Source organism: Lynx canadensis, chromosome F1, assembly GCF_007474595.2.
Source record: "Lynx canadensis isolate LIC74 chromosome F1, mLynCan4.pri.v2, whole genome shotgun sequence".
Taxonomy (NCBI): Eukaryota; Metazoa; Chordata; class Mammalia; order Carnivora; family Felidae; genus Lynx; species Lynx canadensis.
In genome coordinates, this window is record NC_044319.2 from 10,510,002 (window position 1) to 10,535,619 (window position 25,618).

General features: G+C 41.1%; 2 protein-coding genes across 2 annotated transcripts in view; both read right to left on the minus strand.

Annotated features, from left to right (window-relative positions):
* ADCY10 (adenylate cyclase 10) overlaps positions 1 to 4,631 on the minus strand; it is a 72,939-nt gene extending 68,308 nt beyond the window's left edge. Inside the window, exon 1 of the mRNA XM_030302858.1 lies at positions 4,506 to 4,631. The gene's annotated coding sequence lies outside the window, so the exon portion shown is untranslated. The remainder of the gene's footprint in view (positions 1 to 4,505) is intronic.
* A 3,398-nt stretch (positions 4,632 to 8,029) lies between these two features.
* Positions 8,030 to 25,618, minus strand: part of MPC2 (mitochondrial pyruvate carrier 2) — a 30,624-nt gene continuing 13,035 nt past the window's right edge. Inside the window, exons 2-5 of the mRNA XM_030303241.1 lie at positions 24,529 to 24,569; positions 13,028 to 13,112; positions 12,437 to 12,548; positions 8,030 to 8,349 (exon numbers count right to left, since the gene is read on the minus strand). Of these exons, the coding sequence (XP_030159101.1) occupies positions 8,313 to 8,349; positions 12,437 to 12,548; positions 13,028 to 13,112; positions 24,529 to 24,569 (275 nt within the window). The 3' untranslated portion in view covers positions 8,030 to 8,312. The remainder of the gene's footprint in view (positions 8,350 to 12,436; positions 12,549 to 13,027; positions 13,113 to 24,528; positions 24,570 to 25,618) is intronic.

Genomic DNA, 25,618 nt, shown 5'->3' on the forward strand with positions numbered 1-25,618 from the left:
AAGGAAAAGTCAAACTCAATTGTTAAGAAATGAAGAGAGACACAGAAATGTGTAAATAGGGTTAAAAAATTAAAACATTCAATAAAAACCACAGCATGTACCAGGAACAATTAGTAGATCACATTAAGTCAAATAATTTCAGATAGTGAATTTGATAAGTGTTATATGAACTTACAAGAGGGTGGGAGAAGACTGAATTCCCAGAATAAACTGAGACTTAGGAAAAATGCTTAAGAAAACTTAGAGGGAGTTTTAAGCTTTATTAAAAGCAAAGAAATCTTTTTTTTTTTTTTTTTTTTTTTATTTTTGGGACAGAGAGAGACAGAGCATGAACGGGGGAGGGGCAGAGAGAGAGGGAGACACAGAATCGGAAGCAGGCTCCAGGCTCTGAGCCATCAGCCCAGAGCCTGACGCGGGGCTCGAACTCACGGACCGCGAGATCGTGACCTGGCTGAAGTCGGACGCTTAACCGACTGTGCCACCCAGGCGCCCCCAAAGAAATCTTTAAAAGAGGAAGAAGGGCAAAGCTTCTGCCTTCTTCACTACAGAGAATTGAAAAGTGTAACAAATATTGCTAAGAAAGAATTGAACTCCAAGCTAAGAAGGTAGTGATAAAGCACCCAGGCATTAAAAAAATTTTTTTTAATGTTTATTTATTTTTGAGAGACAGAGACAGAGACAGAATATGAGCAGGGGAGGGGTAGAGAGAGAGAGAGAGAGAGACAGACACAGAATCCGAGGTAGGCTCCAGGCTCTGAGCGGTCAGCTCAGGGCCCCATGTGGAACTCATACCCACGAACTGTGAGATCATGACTCTAGCTGAACTCGGACGACCAACCAACTGAGCCACCCAAGCACCCTAAGCACCTAGTCATTTTAAATAAATTCAAGGAGCCAGCCCCAGATAGCCTATAAACACAAATACTGAAATACTGGACAGATGTAATCTCAAGAACAAGAGAGGAGCTGGAAAGCTGGAGGTGGGCACATTCTCTTCTGAATTTCAAAAGATGAGGCTACAGGGGCCCCTGGGTAGCTCAGCCGATTAAACATCTGACTTCGGCTCAGGTCACGATCTCACAGTTTGTGGGTTTGAGCCCCATGCCGGGCTCTGCGCTGACAGCTTGCAGTCTGGAATCTGCTTCAGATGCTGTGCTTTCTCTCTCTCTCTCTCTCTCTCTGCCCCTCTCTGCTTGTGCTCTCTCTCTCAAAGATAAATAAACATTAAAAAATTTAAAAAAAAAGATGAGGCTACAGAAAACATAGACTGTAAATATAATGTATCAGTCAGTATAAGCTAGGTCATGCTTCGTTAACAAACACTCCAAAATCGCAAGTAAAGAAGGGCTATTTCCTGCTCATTTCTTGCTTGTGCTACGTATCTTTTGTAGGTCATCTGAGGCTCTCCTCTAGTGATGCCTTCACTATGGGATCCGGGCTGGGACATTCTGGATGCCAAGACAGTGGGAAGAAAGGATTAAAGGGACAGATTCATTCTTAAAGTGTCCTCCCAGAAGTAATATATTTCTCCTTCCACTCACATGACCTTGGCCAAAGAAAATTATGAGAACACGATTTCAAATAAGTGAAGTGCAATTCTACTGTGTGTGAGAGAGCTGGCATATTTGTGATAATCCAAATATTTGTTAATACGTGAGCACGTAGATAAGCAAGAGGGGTTTAAAAGGAGTCAAAATGGATTCAGAGCCAAGAGCAAAGTTCTTTCCTTTTTTTTTTTTTAAATTTTTTTTCAACGTTTTTTATTTATTTTTGGGACAGAGAGAGACAGAGCATGAACAGGGGAGGGGCAGAGAGAGAGGGAGACACAGAATCGGAAACAGGCTCCAGGCTCTGAGCCGTCAGCCCAGAGCCCGACGCGGGGCTCGAACCCACGGACCGCGAGATTGTGACCTGGCTGAAGTCGGACGCTTAACCGACTGCGCCACCCAGGCACCCCAGTTCTTTCCTTTTTTGAAGTTACTGAATTTTTAAGTCAAGAGAAAGCTGTAGATAAAGTATATCTTGACTTTAACAAGATTTTAATGGCCAAATTTCTCACATCCTTATGGGTAAGGCACAAAATTTTAGGAGTGATAAACACATAGTTCTCTGGTAATGCAGTTAACAGTCCTACCAAAAGGACATTGATTTGTGTTGTAGTGTCTGTCCATTCAGAGGGGAGCCTCTACGGGCACGCTAGAGGACATCTTTAAAGATGTAATTGGAGAGAGAGCCAATGAACTGAATGACAGAATCAGGATCTTAAAATGTCTTCATTGACTAAAATAATAACGAAATTTCAGAAGAATAAAGGCAAAGTGCTATACATAGAATTTTAACAAAATCAAATGCATGGGCACATGGTACGAAAACTAGATTTACCGCAAATTCCATGTTATCTCTTAAAAAACATTTTTATGGGGTGCCCGGGTGGCTCAGTCGGTTAAGCGTCCGACCGGCTCAGGTCATGATCTCACGGTTCATGGGCTCCAGCCCCGTATCGGGCTCTGTGCTGACAGCTCAGAGCCTGGAGCCTGCTTCGGATTCTGTGTCTTCCTCTCTCTCTGCCCTTCCCCTGCTCATGCTCTGTCTCTGTCTCAAAAATAAATAAAACAATAAAAATAAATAAATAAATAAATAAATAAATAAATACATACATACATACATACATACATACGTTAAAAAAATTTTTAAACAGTGTAAAGTCCCCAACTGAGCAAACTTGGAAAGTGCTGGACTTCCTCGCGAGGGGCACAGCTGCCTCGCCTTCCAGACTGTAGTGAATCTTATCTTTAATGGAAAGATGATTGCTAAGATTCCATTGTTTTAAATAAGTTGATTTGAGGACTTGGGCAGGTTTTTTTAGGTTTATGATTACCAGGCAAGAAATTAGATTCATTTGGCCACGAAAATGACAAACGTATGAGGAAAAACGGAATAAGAAAATGATTTGTCCGTGGGCTGAAGAGGCAAAGACATCTCAAATGAATCCCTGAGAGTTTTTCTTGGGAACATTCATAAGAAGACAACAGACAATTTCTAATTTAGAAGGCTTAGATTAATATTTACTCTGTGACGCATACCACATTTTAACGTTATTGATAGGTTGCCTCAAAACAGCACTGTGGGGTAGGCCCCACTCCCATTTATAGATACAGAAACTGAAGTTCAGAGAGATTCATTTGTCTTGGTCCACACTGCTGGAAAGCCCAGGTCTCTGGGATTTAAATGTCCATGTTGTTTCTATCACACCTGCTACATCCCATTTGTGTATGTTTTTTGTTTTTGTTTTTTAATATAATTTATTATCAAATTGGCTTACATACAACACCCAGTGCTCATCCCGACAAGTGCCCTCCTCAATGCCCATCACCCATCTCCCCCCCTCCCCCACGCCCCCAAGACTGAAAGAGCAAGCAGGCGGTTGAGACCCCCAAAGACATACCGAGAAAGAGTTTCGTGAAAGAAAGGAGTGCGCAGTTCCATTCTACACAAAACTCAGCAGTATCCACAAATGAAAATGAAATTAAAGATCGGTTATATCCATGATGGTTTCTCTAAATACATCCTCTAGAAACTTCTATAGATTTCAGCTTTCATCCAATTTTTCACCACTCTGTAAAACCAGGTTTTACAAATGTCCAAAGAGGAGATATTCTGAACTTCAAGGGATAATATCGTGAGGAAAGCTTGCCAGACCACTCTAGCCAAGGCAACTTGTCCTCTGTGCTATTAGGGCACTTAGAGTCTATAAATGTATTAAATGTGCCTTATTTCCTATTTAAATATCCTTACTTATCTATTGCTCTCTTTATGTCTTCCTGTGCATTGTAAACTCCTCTGTTTTAGAGACCCTGGTCTACACGTCCCTGTTTCTTCCAGAGCATCTTCCTACCACCCCCCCTTACACGGTAGGCACTTGCTATGTGAGGAGGCTATCGGGTGAGCGGTTGTAGGAGGTAAAGACAGCCTGCACCCAGGATAAACAGGATGAGGCCACATTTAAGACTTCAAGTTTCTTTTTTTTTTTTTTTAATTTTTTTTGACGTTTTATTTATTTTTGAGACAGTGAGAGACAGAGCATGAACAGGGGAGGGTCAGAGAGAGGGAGACACAGAATCTGAAACAGGCTCCAGGCTCTGAGCTGTCAGCACAGAGCCCGACGCGGGGCTCGAACTCACGGACCGTGAGATCATGACCTGAGCCGAAGTCGGCCGCTTAACCAACTGAGCCACCCAGGCGCCCCAAGACTTCAAGTTTCTAACCTTACTTAAAAGCCTGACAGAGATATATACATCATGATTATCTATCTATCTATCTATCTATCTATCTATCTATCTATCTATCATCTATCTATCTATCATCTATCTACCTACCTACATACCTATCTGGGATTCCTAGCCCAAGGATTCCCCACTTTCCTCTAAGCTCCAATACCTGTCTTCCCAGAGGGCAGCCTTCACCTTTACCTCTGCAACCGTTCTTTCTACTGACATGCCACATACCTCTTCTTCCTCCAAGGCTGAGGAGAAGCCAGGGCCTGGATCAGGTACTAGATCTTTCGGGGGTGCTTTAAACAGGAAAGGGGTCTGGGCGACATTATTCTGAAGCCAGCAGAAGGGCTGTGTCCCCTTAGAGCTGACCCACAAAATGACAGTTTTGTCTAAAAGCCGTTTTCCAGGCCACACCCTCATCAGAAGGTCATTGTTTCCCAGCTCACTGACCCTGCTCCTGATTGGCTGGCCCTGCCCTCCCCTCCCCCACCAATCCCAGTGACCTCCTATAGGGACTGGCTCTTTCCGGTTGGCAGGTAGGACAAGTGGGGCAAGGGTCAGGGAGACTGATACGACCCCCGAGTAGTTTTCACGTCTCTTTCTCTGACCTTGTGGAGGGTGGTTGAAATTAGGCAATAGTTTGTAGGTGGTTATTATAAAGCCACGGATCTCCAGACTAAGCAAACACCCAATTTGGTTATTGATTATGATTTACCAGGACTATGAAATTTACCAGTTACAATGCATTCAGTACTTACTCTTCAGGCATTTCTGTGAGGCAGATTTTTGTGTGAAGAATTACGTACCTGTCTTTTGATCGGTTAAGTGCACGCTTCTGACCTCATTTACCCCAAAGGTAACTTGTGGCCCAACGTTGGCATTGGATTTGGGTTTCTCAATCCAATAGGACACCGGCAAAATCTTTTAAGTGGGTGGCATATTTTCCAACAGCTTACATCATGTTTTGATTTCCTAGCTGTTCTTACATATGTCATAACTACACTTAACATTTAGTGACACGTATGTAAAACTTGAATTTAAGAAAGTTGAACTGAAAAAGCAAGGAATCATTCTCAAGTAAAGCCCAGCCCTCTAACTGAATTTACTGTGTGCTCCAAAAAGTTGTAAAACACAGTTGTCTTAACGGAGGAAGAGATTCCTTTAATTATGTCTGTCGAGAACATTTTCTGATGTCAGTTGTGGAAACCGGTCTTAATATAATTAGAATCATACCTCATATAATTAAACAGACCCCTTAGGGAGGAAGCCGTGTTAACATCAGTGTTTTCTATTTGTGTTTCATTATGTAAACAAGCTCCTGTTTTGCTTCATGGAGAGGAACCTGGGCTCCCAGGTCAGGCCAACCTTTCCTGATTGTTTGAACAACTTTAAAGAGAGACAAGCTGTTTACTAGGCAGAAATGAGTCAATGTTGCTTTGAAATGAATGCCAACCACAAGAAGATTAGGTTAAAGAATTTATCTTGAGTATGTTCCACCCTGCCTCTGGGTCCCCCGCGCCCCCACCCCAAGCAGCTTGTTTTCTGCTTTAACCTGTGGAAGTCTTAGAAATTCCAATGGTCACTACCCCAGAAGGTGTGCAAACAGGGGTAACATGGTCCACCCTTTTTGTAGGTATACTTTGGTCTAAGAAAGTACTTTTGGGGTCTACCTTCAATTAATAAGCTTACCGTTTTCTGAAACTTACTACACTTAATTTTGTGTTAAAACGTTATTTTGATTGCGCTTTACAACAATCTTATCAAGCAAATACTCTCCTCACCCCATTTCACTCTTGGATATATACTAAAGCCCAGACACAAAGGTTAATAAGGTTTCACAGTTAATATGTAGCAGAGTTGAGCTGAAACACCCTGGGAACTCACCTAATGAAGTTCTGAGGACCAGTTAGAAATTTTGATGTAGAATTCAACTCAACAGGACTGATCAAGTGATTTGCACCACTGTGAAAAGCACTTCTACAGAGCTCAGTGCCTACATTGGTAGTGAGGACTTCTGGTATATAAATTCTCCTAGATTTTCGAAAATAGTTGTGAAACTGGTCAGTGGACTATGTGTTTCCAATGTCAGCAAGAGTTAACTAGACTCTCTTAATTTTTAGGATTCAATAATGGGATGGATGAGAGTTCTGGGGCATAAATAAAAGGATGAGCTGATGGTCTGTCCATGGAACTTCTGAGAACCAACAGGAAGATAACTGTGATTGTATCTAAATGCTACAATTAATTTGACGAAGTGGGGCTTAGAAGAACCCAGTTAGGAAAGAGCAGGTTTTAATGAAAAGAAACATCACTTCAACAGATATATTTTAATAAGCTTTTTTGTGTCTATGCCATATTTCGTAATAGATGTTTTTCTTAAAGGTTTAACCCTAGGAAACACATACACACATGCTCACACATGCCAAACTAATTCAAACAGCATGGTTTATACAAAGAAAGCAATAATGGGGCACCCGGGTGGCTCAGTCAGTTAAGCGTCCAACTTTGGCTCAGGTCATGATCTCACGGTTTGGGAGTTCGAGCCCTGAGCTGGGCTCTGTGCTGATAGCTTGCTTCGGGTTCTGTGTCTCCCTCTCTCTCTGACCCTCCCCTGCTCATGCGCTCTCTCAAAAATAAACATTAAAAAAAGAAATTGGACTCTTCAGGACCTCTTTACTTCTGTGTCAAATTCTCTAATCCTTCCTCCTCGAAGGTGGATTACAGGGAAGGGATAAGTGATTAAAAAGTGCAAGGTTTTCACCGATAATTGCCTCGATCAGTTAAATACATTATTTAAAAAGTTCTTGGGGCACTGGGGTGGCTCAGTCGGTTAAGCGTCCAACTTCGACTCAGGTCATGATCTGGTGGTTCATGGGCGAATCCATGGTGTGGAGCCTGCTCGGGATTCTGTCTCTCCTCTCTGCCCCGCCCCCACTTGTGCGTGCGCACGCACTCTCTCTCTCTCAAAAATAAACATTAAAAAAAATGAATAAAAAGTTCTTTTTGTCATTGCTTCTTCAAACTTAGAAATAACTTGCTTTGCTGATTCCTTTGACTACAGTTCTGCCCAGGACGGGCTCTAGTAGGATTTTCAGAAGGAAGCTCAGTACTCCAAACTGGAGCTCCAATCAAATAGGATATTGATCATATTTCTAGCACGGAGTAGTCTATGTCCAGTCTCTCTCTTCAAAATGGGGACAAAGGTCACACATGTTTACACAAAGCTGACTTGGGGCGCCTGGGCGGCGCAGTGGGTTAAGCGTCTTGATCTTGGCTCAGGTCATGATCTCGTGGTTCAGGAGCTGGAGCACTGACGGCGTGGTGCCTGCTTGGGATTCTCGCTCTCTGCTCTCTGCCCCTCCCCCGCTGGTCTGTACGCGCTCTCTCTCTCTCTAAATAAATAAGTAAACTTAAAAAAATTTTAAAAAAGAAAGCCAACTTATGTTCCAGGCATTCTACTAGGCACTTTGATTTGCCCAAAGTCATAGATTATAAACCATAGAGCTGGGATTCCAATTTAGGACTGGAGAGCCTTTTTGGCCACAGTCTATCAATTATTGACTGTAATTCAATAACTGAGAAATCTTTTGTTACTCTGTAGCCATACAAGAATTGCTAGCATTCCACTACCCATTTCTCACTCTCTTTAGCTCTATTTCCTTTTACTTCTAGCTATTTCACCACCCTTCCCTGTAAAAGAGATAATTTAACCTTTCAACTCTCTCTGGTTGAGTAGTACAGAAGAAAGCCAAGGGTATGTAGGAGCAAGTATGATTTATTTGTGGCAGAGAGTAGAAAAAAAATGTTACTAATAGCCATAGATACATTCCTTAAGTCATATACAAAGAAACACTGTTATTAAAAGTTTGTTTTATTTTTCTGTGAAATTGAGTATCAACCCCCAGTTTACAGTCTTTTTTTTTATGGCTTCCAAACATTAGCACAGTTAATATCACCTCATCAATAACCAAATAATAAATCAAATTAGTCCCAGTGGTTATATGTCCACATCTAGATTGTTCGGGTGGTCAGGAACTCTTAGTTGTTTGCTTTAGCTTTTAGTTCTTGGTTATATCTATAAAGGAAACAGAAAAAGAATAATTATGCATCACCATAGATAACTATGTAATAAGAAGGGAATGGGAAGCATATTCCCTGTCTCCTTTCTCACTAGTCAAGAGGCTGTATCGTTTTAGCTACAATCTTCTCAGGGGCTTGTGGGTGAAACAGGCAGAAGGGAAAGTGACCTAAGGATTTTATTTGCGTCTGGCTTCCAACTGCCAAAAAGTTTCAACAACATAACTGACAAATAGCTTCCTGTACAAAAGTCTTATTTTGGTATTTTCATTCTTGAATTATAACAGTGTAACAAACATGTGAACATACAAATAAAATTTAGCAACATGTGGTCATCTGGAACTTTATAATCATGGAACATCTTTCCTAAGAATAAAATAAATTGGGAATGAGATCCTAAGCACTAAAAATAAAATATACTTTTTAAAAAATAAAATAGACTTTTGTGATGCTGACAGGCTACTGAGTTTTTAGCAGTTTGTAGACACTGGGTTAACAGAATAGTAAAGCTAAGGCCTATTTCTTCAATTCTCATTAATCCAAAGAAGAATTAACCACCAAGTCAGAGTCTTTCCCTTCTACAACACCCAGAGCTTCATTTACTATTCTGTCCCAGATTATAAGGGTGGAGAATAGAGCTCAAGAAGTAACTTTTTCCACGAAGTCTACCAGAATCCCAGATTTCTCTAAAGGTTCTGATTTCAAATATTCCATGGTGCCTGTCTAAATGCTCCAGAGTCCAACACTTATATTTTGAACTAAATCTCCCAATCTACTGTTGTGACTGAAAACAGTGCCAAAAATCCTTTTGTCAAACTGTATCTGTGTTTCCACTTTAGAGATAATAATTCCAAATGTTGCATTCAGTGTGTTTGCAGCCCTCCCATTATGGCTTGACATAAAGTTAAAATGCAACGGTGGATGAGAAAAATACTCGTGAAGAAAGTCACCGTACAGACTAAAGTTTGTATCGGTAAAAGTAAGCTCTAAAAATGCTTGTCGGATGTGCGGTAGAACGAGTGAGTGATTCATCATCCATCCATTCTGTGCTAGAGGATAATGAAAGGATTCACGTGTCAAGCTAGGATAGCAAAGATGAAAAAAATGAAGGACAGAACGCCTTCTGAAAGGAAGGCAAATTATAACTGAATATTGTCCATTTCTTTATTATGGAGATCATTTCTTTTTTTTTAGCCAAAGAGCACTGTTTTGCAATTTAGGAAGGTTCTGTGGTTCAAGCGAAGCCGGAGCCTTCATCTACGATGAGCTCGAGGCAGAGTGTGAACCAGTCAGTGACAATATTAACTACCGAGTACAGACAAGCTTCGCAGACATAGTGGGCTCAGCTCCAGACCACCACGATAATGAATATTTTGTGAATGAATCTTCAAATGAATATTTTAGCTTCCCAGTTCATATAAAAGTGACAGTTACGCTATGCTGTATTCTATTAAGTGTGCAATCGCAGTAGGTCTAGGAAAAAAAGTACATACCTTGATTTAAAAACATCGCTTAAAAAAACGCTAACCATCATCTATGTTTTCAGCAAGTCGTAATCTCTTTGCTGGTGGAGGGTCTTGCATCAACGCTGATGACTGCTGACTGACCCGGGTGGTGGCTGCGGAAGGTTGGGGTGGCTGTGTTTTCTTAAAACAGGACAACAACGAAGTTGCCACGTCAACTGACTCTTTCACAAATGATTTCCCTGGGGCATATGATGCCATTCGATAGCACCCACAGTGGAACTTCTTTCAAAACTGGAGTCTATCCTCTTAAACCCTGCCACCGCTTTATCAGCTAAGTTTATGTAATATTCTAAATACTGTACTTTGTTGTCATTTCAACAATCTCCACAGCACCTTCACCAGCAGATTCCATCTCAAGAAACGCTTTCTTTGCTCATCCATAAGAAGCAACTCCTCATCCATTCAACCCTGTGATTGCAACAATTCAGTCCCATCTTCAGGCTTCGTTTCTCATTCTAGTTCTCTTGCTGTTTCCACCACATTTACAGTCACTTCCTCCACTGAAGTCTGCAACCCCTCCAAGTTATCCACGAGGATTGAAATGGACTTCTTCCAACCTCTTATTCATGTTGATATTTTGACCTTTCCATGAATCATGACTATTCTTAACGGTACCAGGATGGTGAATCCTTTCCAGGTTTTCAATTTACTTTGCCCAGATCCATCGGAGGAATCACTCTCTATGGCAGCTATGGCCTTACAAAAGATAGTTCTTAAATAAGAAGACTTGAAAATCAAAATGACTCCTTGATCCAGGGGCTGCAGAATGGATGTTGTGTTAGCAGGCATAAACACGTGAATCTTGTTGTACATCTCAATCGGAGCTCTAGGGTAACCGGATACATTGTACATGAACACGAATATGTTGAAAAGAATCTTTTATTCTGAGCGGCAGGTCTCCACAGTGGGCTTAATATTCAGTGAACCACGTTGTAAATCGAGGTGCTGTCACCCAGGCTTTGTTCCATTTCTAGGGCACAGGCAGAAGAGACTGAGCATTATTCTTAAGGTCCTCAGGATTTTCGGAATGGTGCATGAGCACTGGCTTCAACTTAAAGTCACCGGCTGCATTAGCCCCTAACAAGAGAGTCAGCCTGTCCTCCGAAGCTTTGAAGCCAGATATCGGACTTCTCCGTAACTGTGAAAGTCCCGGAAGGCATCTTCTTCCAGTAGGAGGCTGTGTCACCCACATTAAAGATGTGCTGTTTACCGTCGTCGCCACCTTCGTCGTCATCTTGCTCCATCTGCTGGGTAACTGGCTGCGGCTTGTCCGCCAGCACCTGCTGCCCCACCTTGCGCTGTATGTGGCGGAGACGGCTTCTTTCCTTGACCCACAGGAACCGACCTCTGCTGACTTCAGACTTTTCTTCTGCAGCTTCCTCACCTCTCTGAGCCTTTCAGAGAACTGAAGAGAGCGAGGGCCTTGCTCTGGATCGGGCCTTGGCTACAGGGAATGTCGTGGCCGTTTGATCTTCTGTCCAGACCACTAAAACGTGTCTCCGCATCAGCGATGAGGCTGTTAAGCTTTCTTATCGATCGTGCGTTCACTGAAGTAGCACTTTTGATTTCCTTCCGGAACTTTCCCTCCGCATTCACAGCGTAGCTAAATATTCGGCACAAGAGGCCTACCTTTCGGCCTATCGCGTCGGCTTTCAGCCTGCCTTCCTCACTAAGCTTACTTATTTCTAGCTTTTGACTTAAAGTGAGAGATGTGCATCTGTTGCCTTTCACTTGAACACTTAGAGGCAAACTGTAGGCTTATTAATTGGCCTATTTTTACTATTGCTGCGTCTCAGGGAATAGGGAGATCTGAGCAGAGGGAGGGAGATGGGGGAATGGCCCAGTCGGTGCAGTTAGAACACACAACGTTCATCAGTGAAGCTCATGGCCTCATTTGGACGTGACTCGTGGACCCCCAAACAACGACAGCAGTAAAATCAAAGATCACTGACCACAGAGCACCACCACAAGATTGTGAGAATGACCAAAATGTGGCACACAGACATGAAGGGAGAAATGCTGTTGGGAAAATGGTGTCGACAGACTTGCTCGACGCGGGGTTGCCACAAACCTTCCATATGTAAAAAGCACAACATCTCTGAAGCACAATGAAGTGGAGTGAAACGAAAATGTGGGACGCCTACAAACAGTTTTAAAAATATTCATAGGATACTTTTTGACAAGACCCGTAGCCTCATGCCAAACATCATTTCCAACCACTACATAACCACACCCATTTTATTATCTATAATTGAAAGCGAGCGTTTAAAACGTTCATGGAGAAAATTACTTAGTATTTCGTAAATCATGTCTGTTGTCTTAAGACAGATTCTATGAATGGGCTGTATTTCTAGATAATACACAGTCAGATTTGAAACCTATGTAGCAAACATACTGCTTAACACTTTGAACTTAAACCCCCAGATTTTTCTAGAAATTTCTGCTTCAGGCCTATTCCATCTTAACATCATACATGAATCTTAAAAAAAAAAAAAAATGCACTGCCATCTGGGTGGCTTCTGAGGCAGATTTCTCTTTTTACACCTTTGGTGGGCTTACCTCCAAATACGAAAGAGCTGAGAGGCCCCTGCTGCCCCCACGAAGAAATTAACAGCAAACAGACTCCAGTTTTTTGGAATAATTACAAGTGAGTATCTTGACCAAATAAACCCTGTTGAAACAAAAGATTTTTTTTTTTTAAAGCACAGGTACTGCTGCAATATCTTTTGAACATTCTGTATTAGAGCAACATAATTATAAGATCATGACAACATAAAGCAGGATAAAAGAAAAGCTATGCTTTGAGTCTTTAATAAAGTTGCTATAATTCAGTGTTACACAAAATATGCAGTTCTTACATCAACAGGGAATCTTTACAGGGCAAATGAATATTAACTAACTTTTTTTCCTACTTACAAAAATATGTTCGTGGTAAAACAAACAAACAAACAAACCAAAAACCCACACAGATACTTATTCACAGTAACCCTCTTATCGAATAATTAATTGCCCAACGAGAACACTGTTAATTCCTTTGTGTGTGAGTGCATGTGCGTTTCAAACATTAAACCGTTAAATAAATTGATATAAGACAAAAACAAAAATACTGAATGCCCTAAATGGAACAGGGAAAATACTCATTTAATTTACCTGTAGCCATGAGAACAGCAGACTGAGCTGTGCTGAGTTTCTCTGCAGGTCTGGCCATGTCAGCCAGCCCAGCACACACGAGGCCCTGGAGAGACACATTAACACACAGCAAGAAAAACAGCCTCATGAGTGTGCAGTATTATTTCTTCATTTTATTTATTTTTTATTTATTTTTTTAAATGTTTATTTATTTTTGAGACAGAGAGAGACAGAGCATGAACGGGGGAGGGGCAGAGAGAGAGGGAGACACAGAATCGGAAGCAGGCTCCAGGCTCTGAGCCGTCAGCCCAGAGCCCGACGCGGGGCTCGAACCCACAGACCGCGAGATTGTGACCTGGGCTGAAGTCGGACGCTTAACCGACTGAGCCACCCAGGCGCCCCAATAATTCTTCATTTTAAATAACACATAAAGTTTCAGAGATTTCCACATGATAGTAGCTATGATTTTAGTATCCGCGCATTAAGAAAATATATACATCACCAAAAACTACAATGAGTTCAGGGCTGCTCTTTGCATTTGTGTCTTGTTAACCACATGAAGCGGCCTCATATATTTGAAAATTAGTAGTGTGTGCGTATTCTTTTTTAATTTTGTTAAAAAAGTAACTATGTTTGAAAGTTATTGAGAGAGAGAGGGAGGAGAGAGACAGAGCATGAGCGGTGGAGGGGAAAAAAGAGAGGGAGACACAGAATCTGAAGCAGGTTCCCGTCTCTGAGCTGTCAGCATTGGGCCGGATGCAGGGCGTGAACTTGTGAACCGTGAGATCATGACCTGAGCAGAAGTCAGTCTCTTAACCAACTGAGACACTCAGGTGCCCCTGCGTGTGTATATTCTAACAAATAATACTTTTTTCCACATATGAAATTATATATATATATATATATATATATATATATATATATACACATTTTTTTTTTTTGGCTCTCAAAAAATTTGCATGAGTGGGGGAGGGGCAAAGGGAGAGGGCAAGAGAGATTAGAATCCCAAGAGGGTTCTGCACTCAGCATACAGAGCCTGATACAGGGTTTGATCTCATGACTGTGGGCTTGTAGCTTCAACTGAAATCAAGAATTGGATGGATGCTTAACTGGCTGACCTGACCACCCAGATATCCCATAGTTATATATTCCTTTTTTTAAGAAAACGTTTATTCATTTTTGAGAGAGAGAGGAAAAATGAGCATGGGGGAGGGGCAGAGAGAGAAGGGGACAGAGGATCCGAAGCAGGCTCTGTGCTGATCGCGGCCAGCCCGATGGGGGCTTGAACTCCTGAACTGCAAAATCATGACCTGAGCTGAAGTCAGATGTTCAACCCATTGAGCCACCCGGGCGCCCCCAAAATTATATATTCTTCATACATGTTGGAAACCACTGGTGTGGTGGATGCCTAAAAGCTGTTTAGGCATTTATGTAATTTGTATAGCGTCCTCCTTTCTTTTTTTTTTTTTTTTTTCAACGTTTATTTATTTTTGGGACAGAGAGAGACAGAGCATGAACGGGGGAGGGGCAGAGAGAGAGGGAGACACAGAATCGGAAACAGGCTCCAGGCTCTGAGCCATCAGCCCAGAGCCTGACGCGGGGCTCGAACTCACGGACCGCGAGATCGTGACCTGGCTGAAGTCGGACGCTTAACCGACTGCGCCACCCAGGCGTCCCTAGCGTCCTCCTTTCATGTTTTGGTCAGTGTTAATTCTTTTATAAAAGTGGAAGTATCTGAAAAGCTCTGTTATAATTTTAGTTTCTTGGTTGGATAATTTTTCTTTAATGTCAAAGGATACATAGTTATTTCTTCCCTGCTGTGTCTTTAACACTGTTATGTAATCATCCTACTAAAACCCTACCATCAGCATCACTCAGAAAGTTCAGTAATGAGTCTTTGGTTATGCTGGTTATGCTTGGTTATGCTGCTCTATTGCAGAGATAAGAATATGTAATAAAATGATCTTTATTGATGAAAAATTCAAACCTACACAAAATAAAAGACGAGTACAAAGAACCCCTACATACACATCACCCAGAGTTAAAATTCTGCCACATTTGCTTCACCTCCCCTCTTCCCTTTTATCCGTTAAGTATTTTATTTTATTTTATTTTATTTTATTTTATTTTATTTTATTTATTTATTTTTTAAATGTTTATTTTTGAAGGAGAGAGACAGAGCATGAGCAGGGGCAGGGCAGACAGAGAGGGAGACACAGAATCCGAAGCAGGATCCAGGCTCTGAACTGTCAGCACAGAGCCTGACAAAGGGCTCGAACCCACAAACCATGAGATCATGACCTGAGCTGAAGTTGGACTTAACTGGCTGAGCCACCCCAGGCACTCCTATCCTTTAAGTACTTTAAATCAAATCCTAGATGTCATTAAAGAATATGTCTTTAAGAAATTATTTTTAGGTTTTATGGAGTTTCTGAAAGATGCTCTCACATGGAAAATATAAATCAGCAAAGGACTTTGCCCCTAAACAGAACACAGACATACTTGTGAATTTATACACAAATTTAAGTCAAGTACAAAGGGTTTTGAACTAATAAAGTCAGTAGGTCAAGAAGGCAACGATTCTGATTTAAAAGGGGGCAAGTGGGTAAGCAGGGGTACAACCAGATAAATCATGGCTAATGCGATTTTGCCTCTTGTTAACTTTCACCCACAGTCCTGTGATTTTTCTCCCAAATGCTTCCTAATCATCCTTCCTCCATTCTTCTTCTAGGTCCCTATGTGCATTTTTTCCATTTCATATTTGTTCTACTTCTACGGGGTGGAATACTGCCTTTGAAATGGGAAACAAAGGGGTTGATTTCTGCTATTGACCTACTGGGTCCACGTATTACACTGAGGCTTGCTGCACAGATCTATGAACACTATAGGCTACATTCTAGCATCTTCTTTTAGAAGAAGTCAGTGGTCATGATTTATTTATGCTCACAGTATTTTCTGGGACACCGTAGGAATTATTCTCTCCCACAAAGGTCTTGAGCTCTCTTTCTACTTCTACATCATTCTAAGCTTATGTAAATTAGCTTAGAAAATCTCACTGTGGGGAGCCTAGGTGGCTCAGTTAGTTGAGCTTTAGGACTCTGGATTTCGGCTCAGGTCATGATCTCTCATGGATCTGGTCTCATGGTTGTTGGGATTGAGCCCCGCATTGGGCTCCGCCCTGAGGGCGCGGAGCCAACTTGGGATTCTGTCTCTCCCCTTCTCCCTGCCCCTCCCCTGCACTCGTTCTCTCTCTCAATAAATAAACATTTAAAAAAAGAAAAAAAAAAAAAAAGAAAATCTCACTGTGAATCTATTCTCCATCACTTACTAGCTGTGTGACTTTGGTCAGATTACATAACACTTTGTCTTAAATTCCTCATGTATAAAATGAGAAAACCAGTAGCTACCCTTGCAAAAATGATACATGATTAAACGAGATAATATGCACAGGTGCCTGGTAAATACTATTATTAACAACAAGAACAGATAGCTTTTGTCTGTAGAGTAACAGAGAAAAAGGAATGTTAGTTTTCTGTCCTTTCCTGCATTACTAGCCTTAGGCTAGGAGGCAGCAGGTCTGTACTCGTTTTCATCTTTATTATGAAGCTTATTCAAATAATAGAACTACATAGATTTTATTCAGAGAGTGTTTAGAAAAACAACAAGATTGTGTAAAATATTCTCCAACATACAAAGAAAATACCAGGTTAGATCTACAGCGACTATTTTAAAGGTGGTCATGTAAGTGTGTAAGTGCATAGGCTTTGGAGTCAAACAGACCTGGGGTTTCAAGTCTTGATTGTGCCCCTTACCACGATGGTATATTCAGTCATCTAGCTCTTTGAACCTTAGTACCCTTACCTGGAAGATGGTAATAATATTTAGTAATATTTGCTTCTCAGATTTTTTTCTGGTGAAGATCAAATTACGAGACCACGTATCAGATAATCGAATACAGTTTGGCATTTAGTGGACTCAAGTCAGCTCCCTGTTTCCATTAGTTAAAAAATGCTCTTCAAATTATCTAAAGCCCAGGACTACGGTTTTTTTTGGCATCTGATTATCTCCACTGGGTGGGGTAGATATTCCTCAGATGGTATAAAAACCTTTTTTCTTTCTTTCCTTCAATATTTTCTCCTCTATTTAAAAAAAAAAAAAAGTCTTAGGACGCTTTTAGAGGAGTTAAAAAAATGAGATACCACTATAGAATATTCCAATTCCCAAATGCTTAGAGACAGCAAAGCCCTCAAGATTTTTAAGCCATTAATTAATCTACATAAATAGTCCCAGCTGGAAAAGCAAACAAACAGGTATTAAAAATCTGCACGGATAGGGGCGCCTGGGTGGCGCAGTCGGTTAAGCATCCGACTTCAGCCAGGTCACGATCTCGCGCTCCGTGAGTTCGAGCCCCGCGTCAGGCTCTGGGCTGATGGCTCGGAGCCTGGAGCCTGTTTCCGATTCTGTGTCTCCCTCTCTCTCTGCCCCTCCCCCGTTCATGCTCTGTCTCTCTCTGTCCCAAAAATAAAATCTGCACGGATAATCTTAAAATAGCTTAATTTATTCTTAAGGAGAAGAGGAAATAAAAAAAATTAGCTACACAAAATGGTCTATTATTTGAGAGTTAAGTATAATAACCCTGTTTGTACAAAAAGACTATGAACAAAGATAAAAGCTCTCTTAAGTGACCTTCACAGAATAGTTTCCCAGGCTAGCCAATGATCTCCATTCCTTCTGTAAACAAGCTAACAGAGGTCCAAAGGCATGCTGGATACTCATGGTTTTTCATTCTGTATTGCATTCATGAATTTTTGCTCCCACCAGTTGAACTGAACTTTTGTCAACTTTGTCCTTAAACCTAATGTAACCTACATAATTTAATGAACTATTAGGGAATCACATGAAATACAAAAGAGGTTGTCATTTTTATGAAAACTAAGTGACTGCTCTGGAAAGACTGAATAAAGGCAAGTTGCTGAAGCCTGCAGTCAAATGCGGTGAGAACAAGACAGATATGAAAAGACTGGGTGGGAAAGCCATAAAGATCCAGCAGATTTCTGTTCTTATGCTATTATGAAAAGTGTGAGCTTGCTTTGCTTTAAACAAAACTAAAGTAGAAACTTCTTAAAAACTTTTTTTTTTTGTTTAAATTATCTCTACCCCCAACCTGGGGCTCAAACTCACTACCGTGAGATCAAGAGTCGCATGTTCTTCCAACTGAACCAGCCAGGCGCCCCTAAAATGGAAATTATACAGGATGCATTACCGCATAATTCATCTAAAACAGAACACGTGGAAATGAGTGGATCCATACACAAAGAAAAGCTTTAGCCCTATAGATGATTGGCAAATGAGTGTTTCTTAAGTTAAAAGAAAATATTTAAGATATATAACTATTGTGTTTTTTTTTAAATGTTTATTCATTTTAGAGAGACAGAGTGTAAGCAGGGGAGGGGCAGAGAGAGAGGGAGACACAGAACCCGAAGCAGGCTCCAGGCTCCGATCTGTCAGCACAGAGCCTGACGTGGGGCTCGAACTCACGAGCTGTGAGATCATGATGAGCCGAAGTCTTATGCTTAACCGACTGAGCCACCCAGGCACCCCAGCATTGTTTTTTAGGATTATCCATTTTGATCTCAATGATTAATTATTTGCTCTCAACAAAAGTAGTTAAGAAGGATTCCACTATAGTTAAATGTCTGAAAGTATAGTCTGAAATTCTTAATACAGAACATATGTCCCCTGGAGTAGTAACGGTTATGTGTCATGGACAGGCTACCATAGATGAATTATTATCATCTGCTGCTATGCTGTCATCAGAAGACTATGTATGATTTCAACATGAACTTAAAATAGATATTTTTAAAGGAGATAGAGAGCCCACAAGGCACTTGGTGTATATCATATTGTCAATGTTTCAAAACTTTGTTCAAACCCTTTGTCGATGTTTCAGAAGAAACACCAAAGCTATTGATAAAATCCTATAAACTTCTATGTTGTGACAAACTTGAAGTCAAAAGTACACCCAAATTTATAATAAATAGGGTCAATCATTCTTACTCTTTCAATAATGGTGCTAGAAAGAATTGTTAAACAATCAATTACACTTTATAGACATACAGTTACTATATAATTTTCAGTGCTGACACAGAAGAGATAGAAAATAATAATACACTTTCCGTTAGTGTTTTTTTTAGTATCGTGCGAGTTTTGAATGGTGTTTTTGCTTTGATCTGCATTTTGATTAACAGACAACCCGTTTTAACATTAAAAAAAATAAAAAAGAGGACGTTCACATATCACACATCACACTAACAGGGTTTCCTACAAAGGGACCATTAGTGTCAGTCACCAAAAATTTCAAGTGTTGTTGTTGTTGTTTTGTAACTTGTTCTACTGACATTTTAGCCTGTCTCACCCTCAACTGTTCTATTTCTGCTCTGCAGGTATCAGCATTTACATTAACCATTTGCACAGCTCATAAAAATTGCATTATGGGAAACTGAAGCAGGGCCTGCCCTGGCTCTGCTGTTCTTCATTGCGTATTTTGTCCATTATCTCACAGCAACTACACTGCTACAGTCTCCATTACCATTTAAAAAGCATCTGGAATTCCATGCTAGCCACGGGAATTAACATATATTCAATACATTCAATATATACTCGATATATTCATATATTCATATATTTATTCAAACCGGACACAAAATTATGTGTGAGGCTGAATGAACAATAAAAGCAAATCTTATCCTTAATGGTTATTGTAGAATAATTTCAATCATGTCCTTAGGATTCTGAATCCCATTTTATTAAGGAAAGTAATTCATGTGAATGCATGTTTACAAATATTAGTAAGACAGCTTACAAGACAGCCTTTGCTATAAAAGTCTACATTAAAATTCAGCCTGGGGGCGCCTGGGTGGCTCAGTGGGTTAAGCATCTGACTTCAGCTCAGGTCACAAATCTCACCGTTCGTGGGTTCGAGCCCCCCATCTGGCTCTGTGCTGACAGCTCGGAGCCTGGAGCCTGCTTCGGATTCTGTGTCTCCCTCTCTCTCTGCCCCTCCCCTGCTCACTCTGTCTCACTCTCTCTCAAAAATAAATAAATATTAAAAAAAAATTCAGTCTGGACCCTCGAATTCTTGTCCTGAGCCTCTTGTGAGGAGTCTGTCCTATATTTAAAAAAAAGGTTTATTTATTTATTTATTTCCCACGCAGGCTCTGCGTTTTCAGTACACAGCCCAACGTGCGGTTTGAACTCATGAACCGTGAGATCAAGACCTGAACCTAAATCAAGAGTCGGATGCTTAACTGACTGAGCCACCCAGGCGCCCCGAGCCTGCCCTACTCATGGAGTTCTACCAAACAGGAATGGGGACACGAATGAACAACTTTCACTTGCTTAATGAGGAAGTGGGGTATACACATAGACGGAGGTGGATTACCAAACCTCAATTAGCCCTCCGGGGAATACACGTAGGCTTGTAATGGGATTTAGCGTACAGTTACGTTGATGAATCGCATTCAGTTATAGGGCAACAAAAACACAGATCAAATGTCTGTTTAACTAAGTCACATGAAAAGGAGAAAAACATCTTTCTGTGGGAAAAACATCAGTAAATGTACATAATTCTGGTCTTTGGTAAGTTGAAAGTGAGTGAAAACTACTTAGTAATTACGTATCAAGTCAGGAAGAAAATCAGAATGAAGTGCTGGGGAAGCAGATGAAGTTAAGCACCGTTATCTACAACTCAGTGACTGGCACTTACTCTGAAAAAGGCTCTAAAGACATGGGTGATAAAAAGCAGTATCATTTTCCCCTCCCTCTATGAACTTTGTAGTAGTTCTGAACATAACTACCCATTATTTGTGCTTTGCTTTTTGGCCCCGTGAATAGCAGCTGCACTTCCTGGTAACATCCTGTATCTTTCCCTGAGTGTCTGTGAACACACACAAGAGGTAAAGGCTGTAAACGGTGTGAAACAGGAAAACGAACATGCTGCGTCTGTGTAAGAAACAACGCAAGACAGATGGCTGAGCTGACACAGAACTCTCGGACCATAAAGCTAGTTTTTAACGGTTAGAGTGAGCAGAAGCATTAAAGATGACCTATTAAAACTTAAAAACAATTTTTTTAATGTTTGTTTATTTTTGAGAGTGAGACAGAGTGAGTGGGGGAGGGGCAGAGAGAGAGGGAGACACAGAATCCCAAGCAGGCTCCAGGCTCTGAGCTGTCAGCACAGAGCCCGATGCGGGGCTCGAACCCAGGAACTGAGAGATCATGACCTGAGGCCGAAGCTGGAAGCTTAACCGACTGGGCCACCCAGGTGCCCCTAAAACTTTTTTTTTTTTTTAATTGATGGGAGGGTTTTGCAAAATACCGTTAAAAAGACAACCACAGGCCCAAAATGGCATCACTTAGGCCAAGACACTAATACCTAATGTAACTGCACTTTCAACCTCCCCCAGAAAGGTTGTCTTAACTAGTCAGTTAGGAATTTTCTGGTCAGCACCAATGAGGTACTCTCCAGCATAGGCCCTCTCCCCATCCCCAAAGAATAATTCGCCTACTAAGACTCTTTTGTCCCCAAGTGAAGGTGACCTCACCTGGAGATAATCTTTTTTTTTCTGTTTATGACTTCTTTGTCCTGCCTTTAAAAACTTTACTCTTTCTGTAGCCCTGGGGAGTCTCCCTCTCTATTCATTCGCTAAATGGGATGCTGTCTCATCCATGAATCATTTAATAAAACCCCTCAAGCTTACTTGGTTGAATTTTGTTTTTTAACAATACAAATAATTAAAAAAAGAACTGCTCTGTAGTTCTGTATAAAATGCAGCTCAGAAACACTAACCTACTCTAGTCATTTTATAAATAAGGGGACAAAATGACAGATTTAATTTACCTAAGGCCATAAGATTAAGGGACAGCCAATTCTAACATTCTCAACTACTTAGATGTATAGCTGAGTTTCTGAAATTGTTCTAACAATTTTAAAAAATTTTTTTAATTTTTTAATATTTATTTTTGAGAGAAAGACCGAGAGAGACAAAGCGCGAGCTGAGGAGGGGCAGAGAGAGAGGGAGACAAGAATCCAAAACAGGTTCCAGGCTGTGAGCTGTCAGCACAGAGCCCGACGCGGGGTTCGAACTCACGGCAAGATCATGAACTGAGCCAAAGGCAGACGCTTATCCGACTGACCCGCCCAGGCGCCCCGTGTTCTAACGATTTAAAACATTACATTTAAGAAAATTAAAATAGCCTACAACTCAACAAAAAAAAACTTGGTTAAAAAATGGACAGAGGGCTTGAATAGACATTTCTCCAAAGATATACAAATAGTCCATAAACACATGAAAAGAGTCTCAGCATAACTAATCACACTTGAAAATGCAAATCAAACCCACAACGAGCTATCACTTTCCACCCATGAAGATGGCTATTATAAAGCAACAACAACAACAAAAGTAACAAGTGTTGGCAGGCTAGACGTGGAGGAATTGGAATCCTTGTGAACTGCTGGTGGGAATGTAAAAACAGTGCAGCCGCTGGGGAATATAGTACGGCAGTTGCTTAAAATAATATTGATCCAACAATTCCACTTCTGGGTACATACCCCAAAGAACTGGGAGCAGGAACTGGACCGGATATTGTATGCCATTGTCCACGGCAACATCATCCACCGTAGCCAAAAGGCGGAAGCAACTCAAGTGTCCATCAACAAATGAATGGATGTGCTTGACACTAAGAGAATCGTTAAGATGGCAAATTTTATGTGTCGTTTGCCACAATGAAAAGAACAAAAAGCCTACAGACTAGTACTTTTCACATTTTAGAAGGTATCAGTATCACTTAGAGGGCAAAATTACTAGTGACTCCATCCCCAGAGTTTCAGATTTAGCAAATCTGTGACGGAGCCCCCAAATCTGCATTTCTTTCTTAAAAAAGAAATTTAATGTTTATTTATTTTTGAGAGAGAGAGAGAGACAGAGTGCAAGCAGGGGAGGGGCAGAGGGAGACAGAGACACAGAATGCGAAGCAGGCTCCGGGCTCCGAGCTGTCAGCAGAGTCCGCCCCACAAAGACGGGTGAAGGGGAATCATGACCTGAGCCGAAGTCTGATTTTAGGCACCCCTAAAATCTGCATTTCTAACAAGTTGCTGGGCAGGGCCAATACTACAGGTCTAGGGATGACACTGAGAAGCACTGCTGTAGGCCAAAACTGGCCCTTTCAACATAAAAATCAGTGATTTGCTTTATTATTTTTTTTTTTTTTTAAATTTTTTTTAATGTTTATTTATTTTTGGGACAGAGAGAGACAGAGCATGAACGGGGGAGGGGCAGAGAGAGAGGGAGACACAGAATCGGAAACAGGCTCCAGGCTCTGAGCCATCAGCCCAGAGCCTGACGCGGGGCTTGAACTCACGGACCGCGAGATCGTGACCTGGCTGAAGTCGGACGCCCAACCGACTGCGCCACCCAGGCGCCCCTGATTTGCTTTATTATTTCCATGGCCGTCTCTTTTCATTTTCAGCTAAAGGAGAACTTCGGGAATGAAAACTCTGGCCTCAGGTAAAAAGCACTGGTCTTGGGAGTCAGAAGTTCTGGATTCTACCATGTACCAAATACGTATGATACGTAGGATAATTTTTTCTACTTTTTGAGACTAAACTTTCCTTGCCTGTACTTTGGTGTTGGTATCGTCAGTTCATATACTAAATTAATAATAAAAATTAATTTGGGGGGTTCTGATTAGTTCATTTTACTTAGTCATAAAATCTTAGAATGAAGTTTCGAGTTTCTAGGGCCCACAATTATATAAGCTTTTTGATAACAAATATGTTCCTAGAAGGCCTCTTATCTAAGAAGCTCAGAACTCAAGTAGGTAGTATGCTTTATGCAGTAAAAATGACACATCTAAGATTATTTGCATGAAATCATCTCCAGACAGACCATGAACATTTAATTTTTTTTTTTTAATTTTTTTTTTCAACATTTATTTATTTTTGGGACAGAGAGAGACAGAGCATGAACGGGGGAGGGGCAGAGAGAGAGGGAGACACAGAATCGGAAGCAGGCTCCAGGCTCTGAGCCATCAGCCCAGAGCCCAGAGCCTGACGCGGGGCTCGAACTCACGGACCGCGAGATCGTGAGCTGGCTGAAGTCGAACGCTTAACCGACTGCGCCACCCAGGCGCCCCTTTAATTTTTTTTTTTTATTTTATTTTTTTTATTTTTTGAGAGAGACACAGTGTGAGCACGGGAGGGGCAGAGAGAGAGGGAGACACAGAATCCCAAGCAGGCTCCAGGCTCTGAGCTGTCAGCACAGAGCCCGACGCGGGGCTCGAACTCACGAACTGCGAGATCATGACCTGAGCCTAAGTTGGAGGCTTAACTGACTGGACCACCCAGGTGCCCCTAGACCATGAACATTTAAAAAAGAACATTCTTCATAAAAGTGACTTCAAATTAATAAGTTCCTTTTAAAGAATATTTTTTTTCAGTACCTTCTGCAAAACTCAGGACTTACCCATTTCATAATTGGAGCCCAGAAAAAAACTGTTTTGGGACCTGGAAAAAAAAGAAAAGAAAAATTTAGAAATAACCCAACTATTTTATACATGACTTAAATTTTTTTTTTAATATTTATTATTTATTTTTGAGAGAGAGAGAGTGCATGTGCATGAGTGGGGGAGGGGGGGCAGAGAGACAGGGGGAAAGAGGACTTGAAGCCGGCTCCACTCCGACAGCAGCGTGCCAGATGGTGCGCCTTGAACTCGTGAACTACTGTGAGATCGTGACCTGATCCAAAGTCGGCCGACTGAGCCACCCAGGTGCCCCTGGTCCTTAATCACCTTTTATCCCTCTCAAACGAATTCATTGTGCTTATAGTAAAATTCATTAATTCAACGTGATTTTAATACAAAGAGATTTATAAATCTATCATAGTGTCCTTTAAATATACAACTGTAGTTAGTGGTAGATCTATTTACCTGTAAAAATTATGACCTCCTTGAAGCTAGTGGCTAAATCGTATTCGTACTTGTATCCCTACCACCTAACGGCTGTTGAATAAAGAGCCAGCACAACTGGAAACAGTTTATATTAACCAGAGTTTAGACTTTAACTTTGATAAATACGGGTATATGTAATACACGTGCCTATATATATACAAACAACTGAAAAATTCATTAAAATCAGCAGTTGTTTTTATCATTCCGACACTTGCGTATTGATAAGCCTGGCTTATCCTTTGAAGAGTTTTTAAAGTAAGTTTGCTGATCTTCTAGACTATTTACATCTAGTCCTAAAATCTTTCCACAATCGAAGTCTCATTTTCTCAATCTTCAAAGGACCCGGATGCTAACTTTAGACCAACGATTCTTCAAATTCTAGAAGTACATGGCTCAGAGTCTGTCTTTCCTCGTGGGCCAGAATGATTATAATGCTAAACTGCATTTTCTCACCTTCATGTGACAGCTAGTCATTTTCATGTTTTCCTATGTACTTTCAGCTTTTCCATATTTTTAAAAATTATTTATTTTGAGAGAGAGAGAGCAGGTGTGAGCAGGGGAGGGGCAGAGAGAGAGAGGGAGGGAATTAGAGAAATCCAAGCAGGC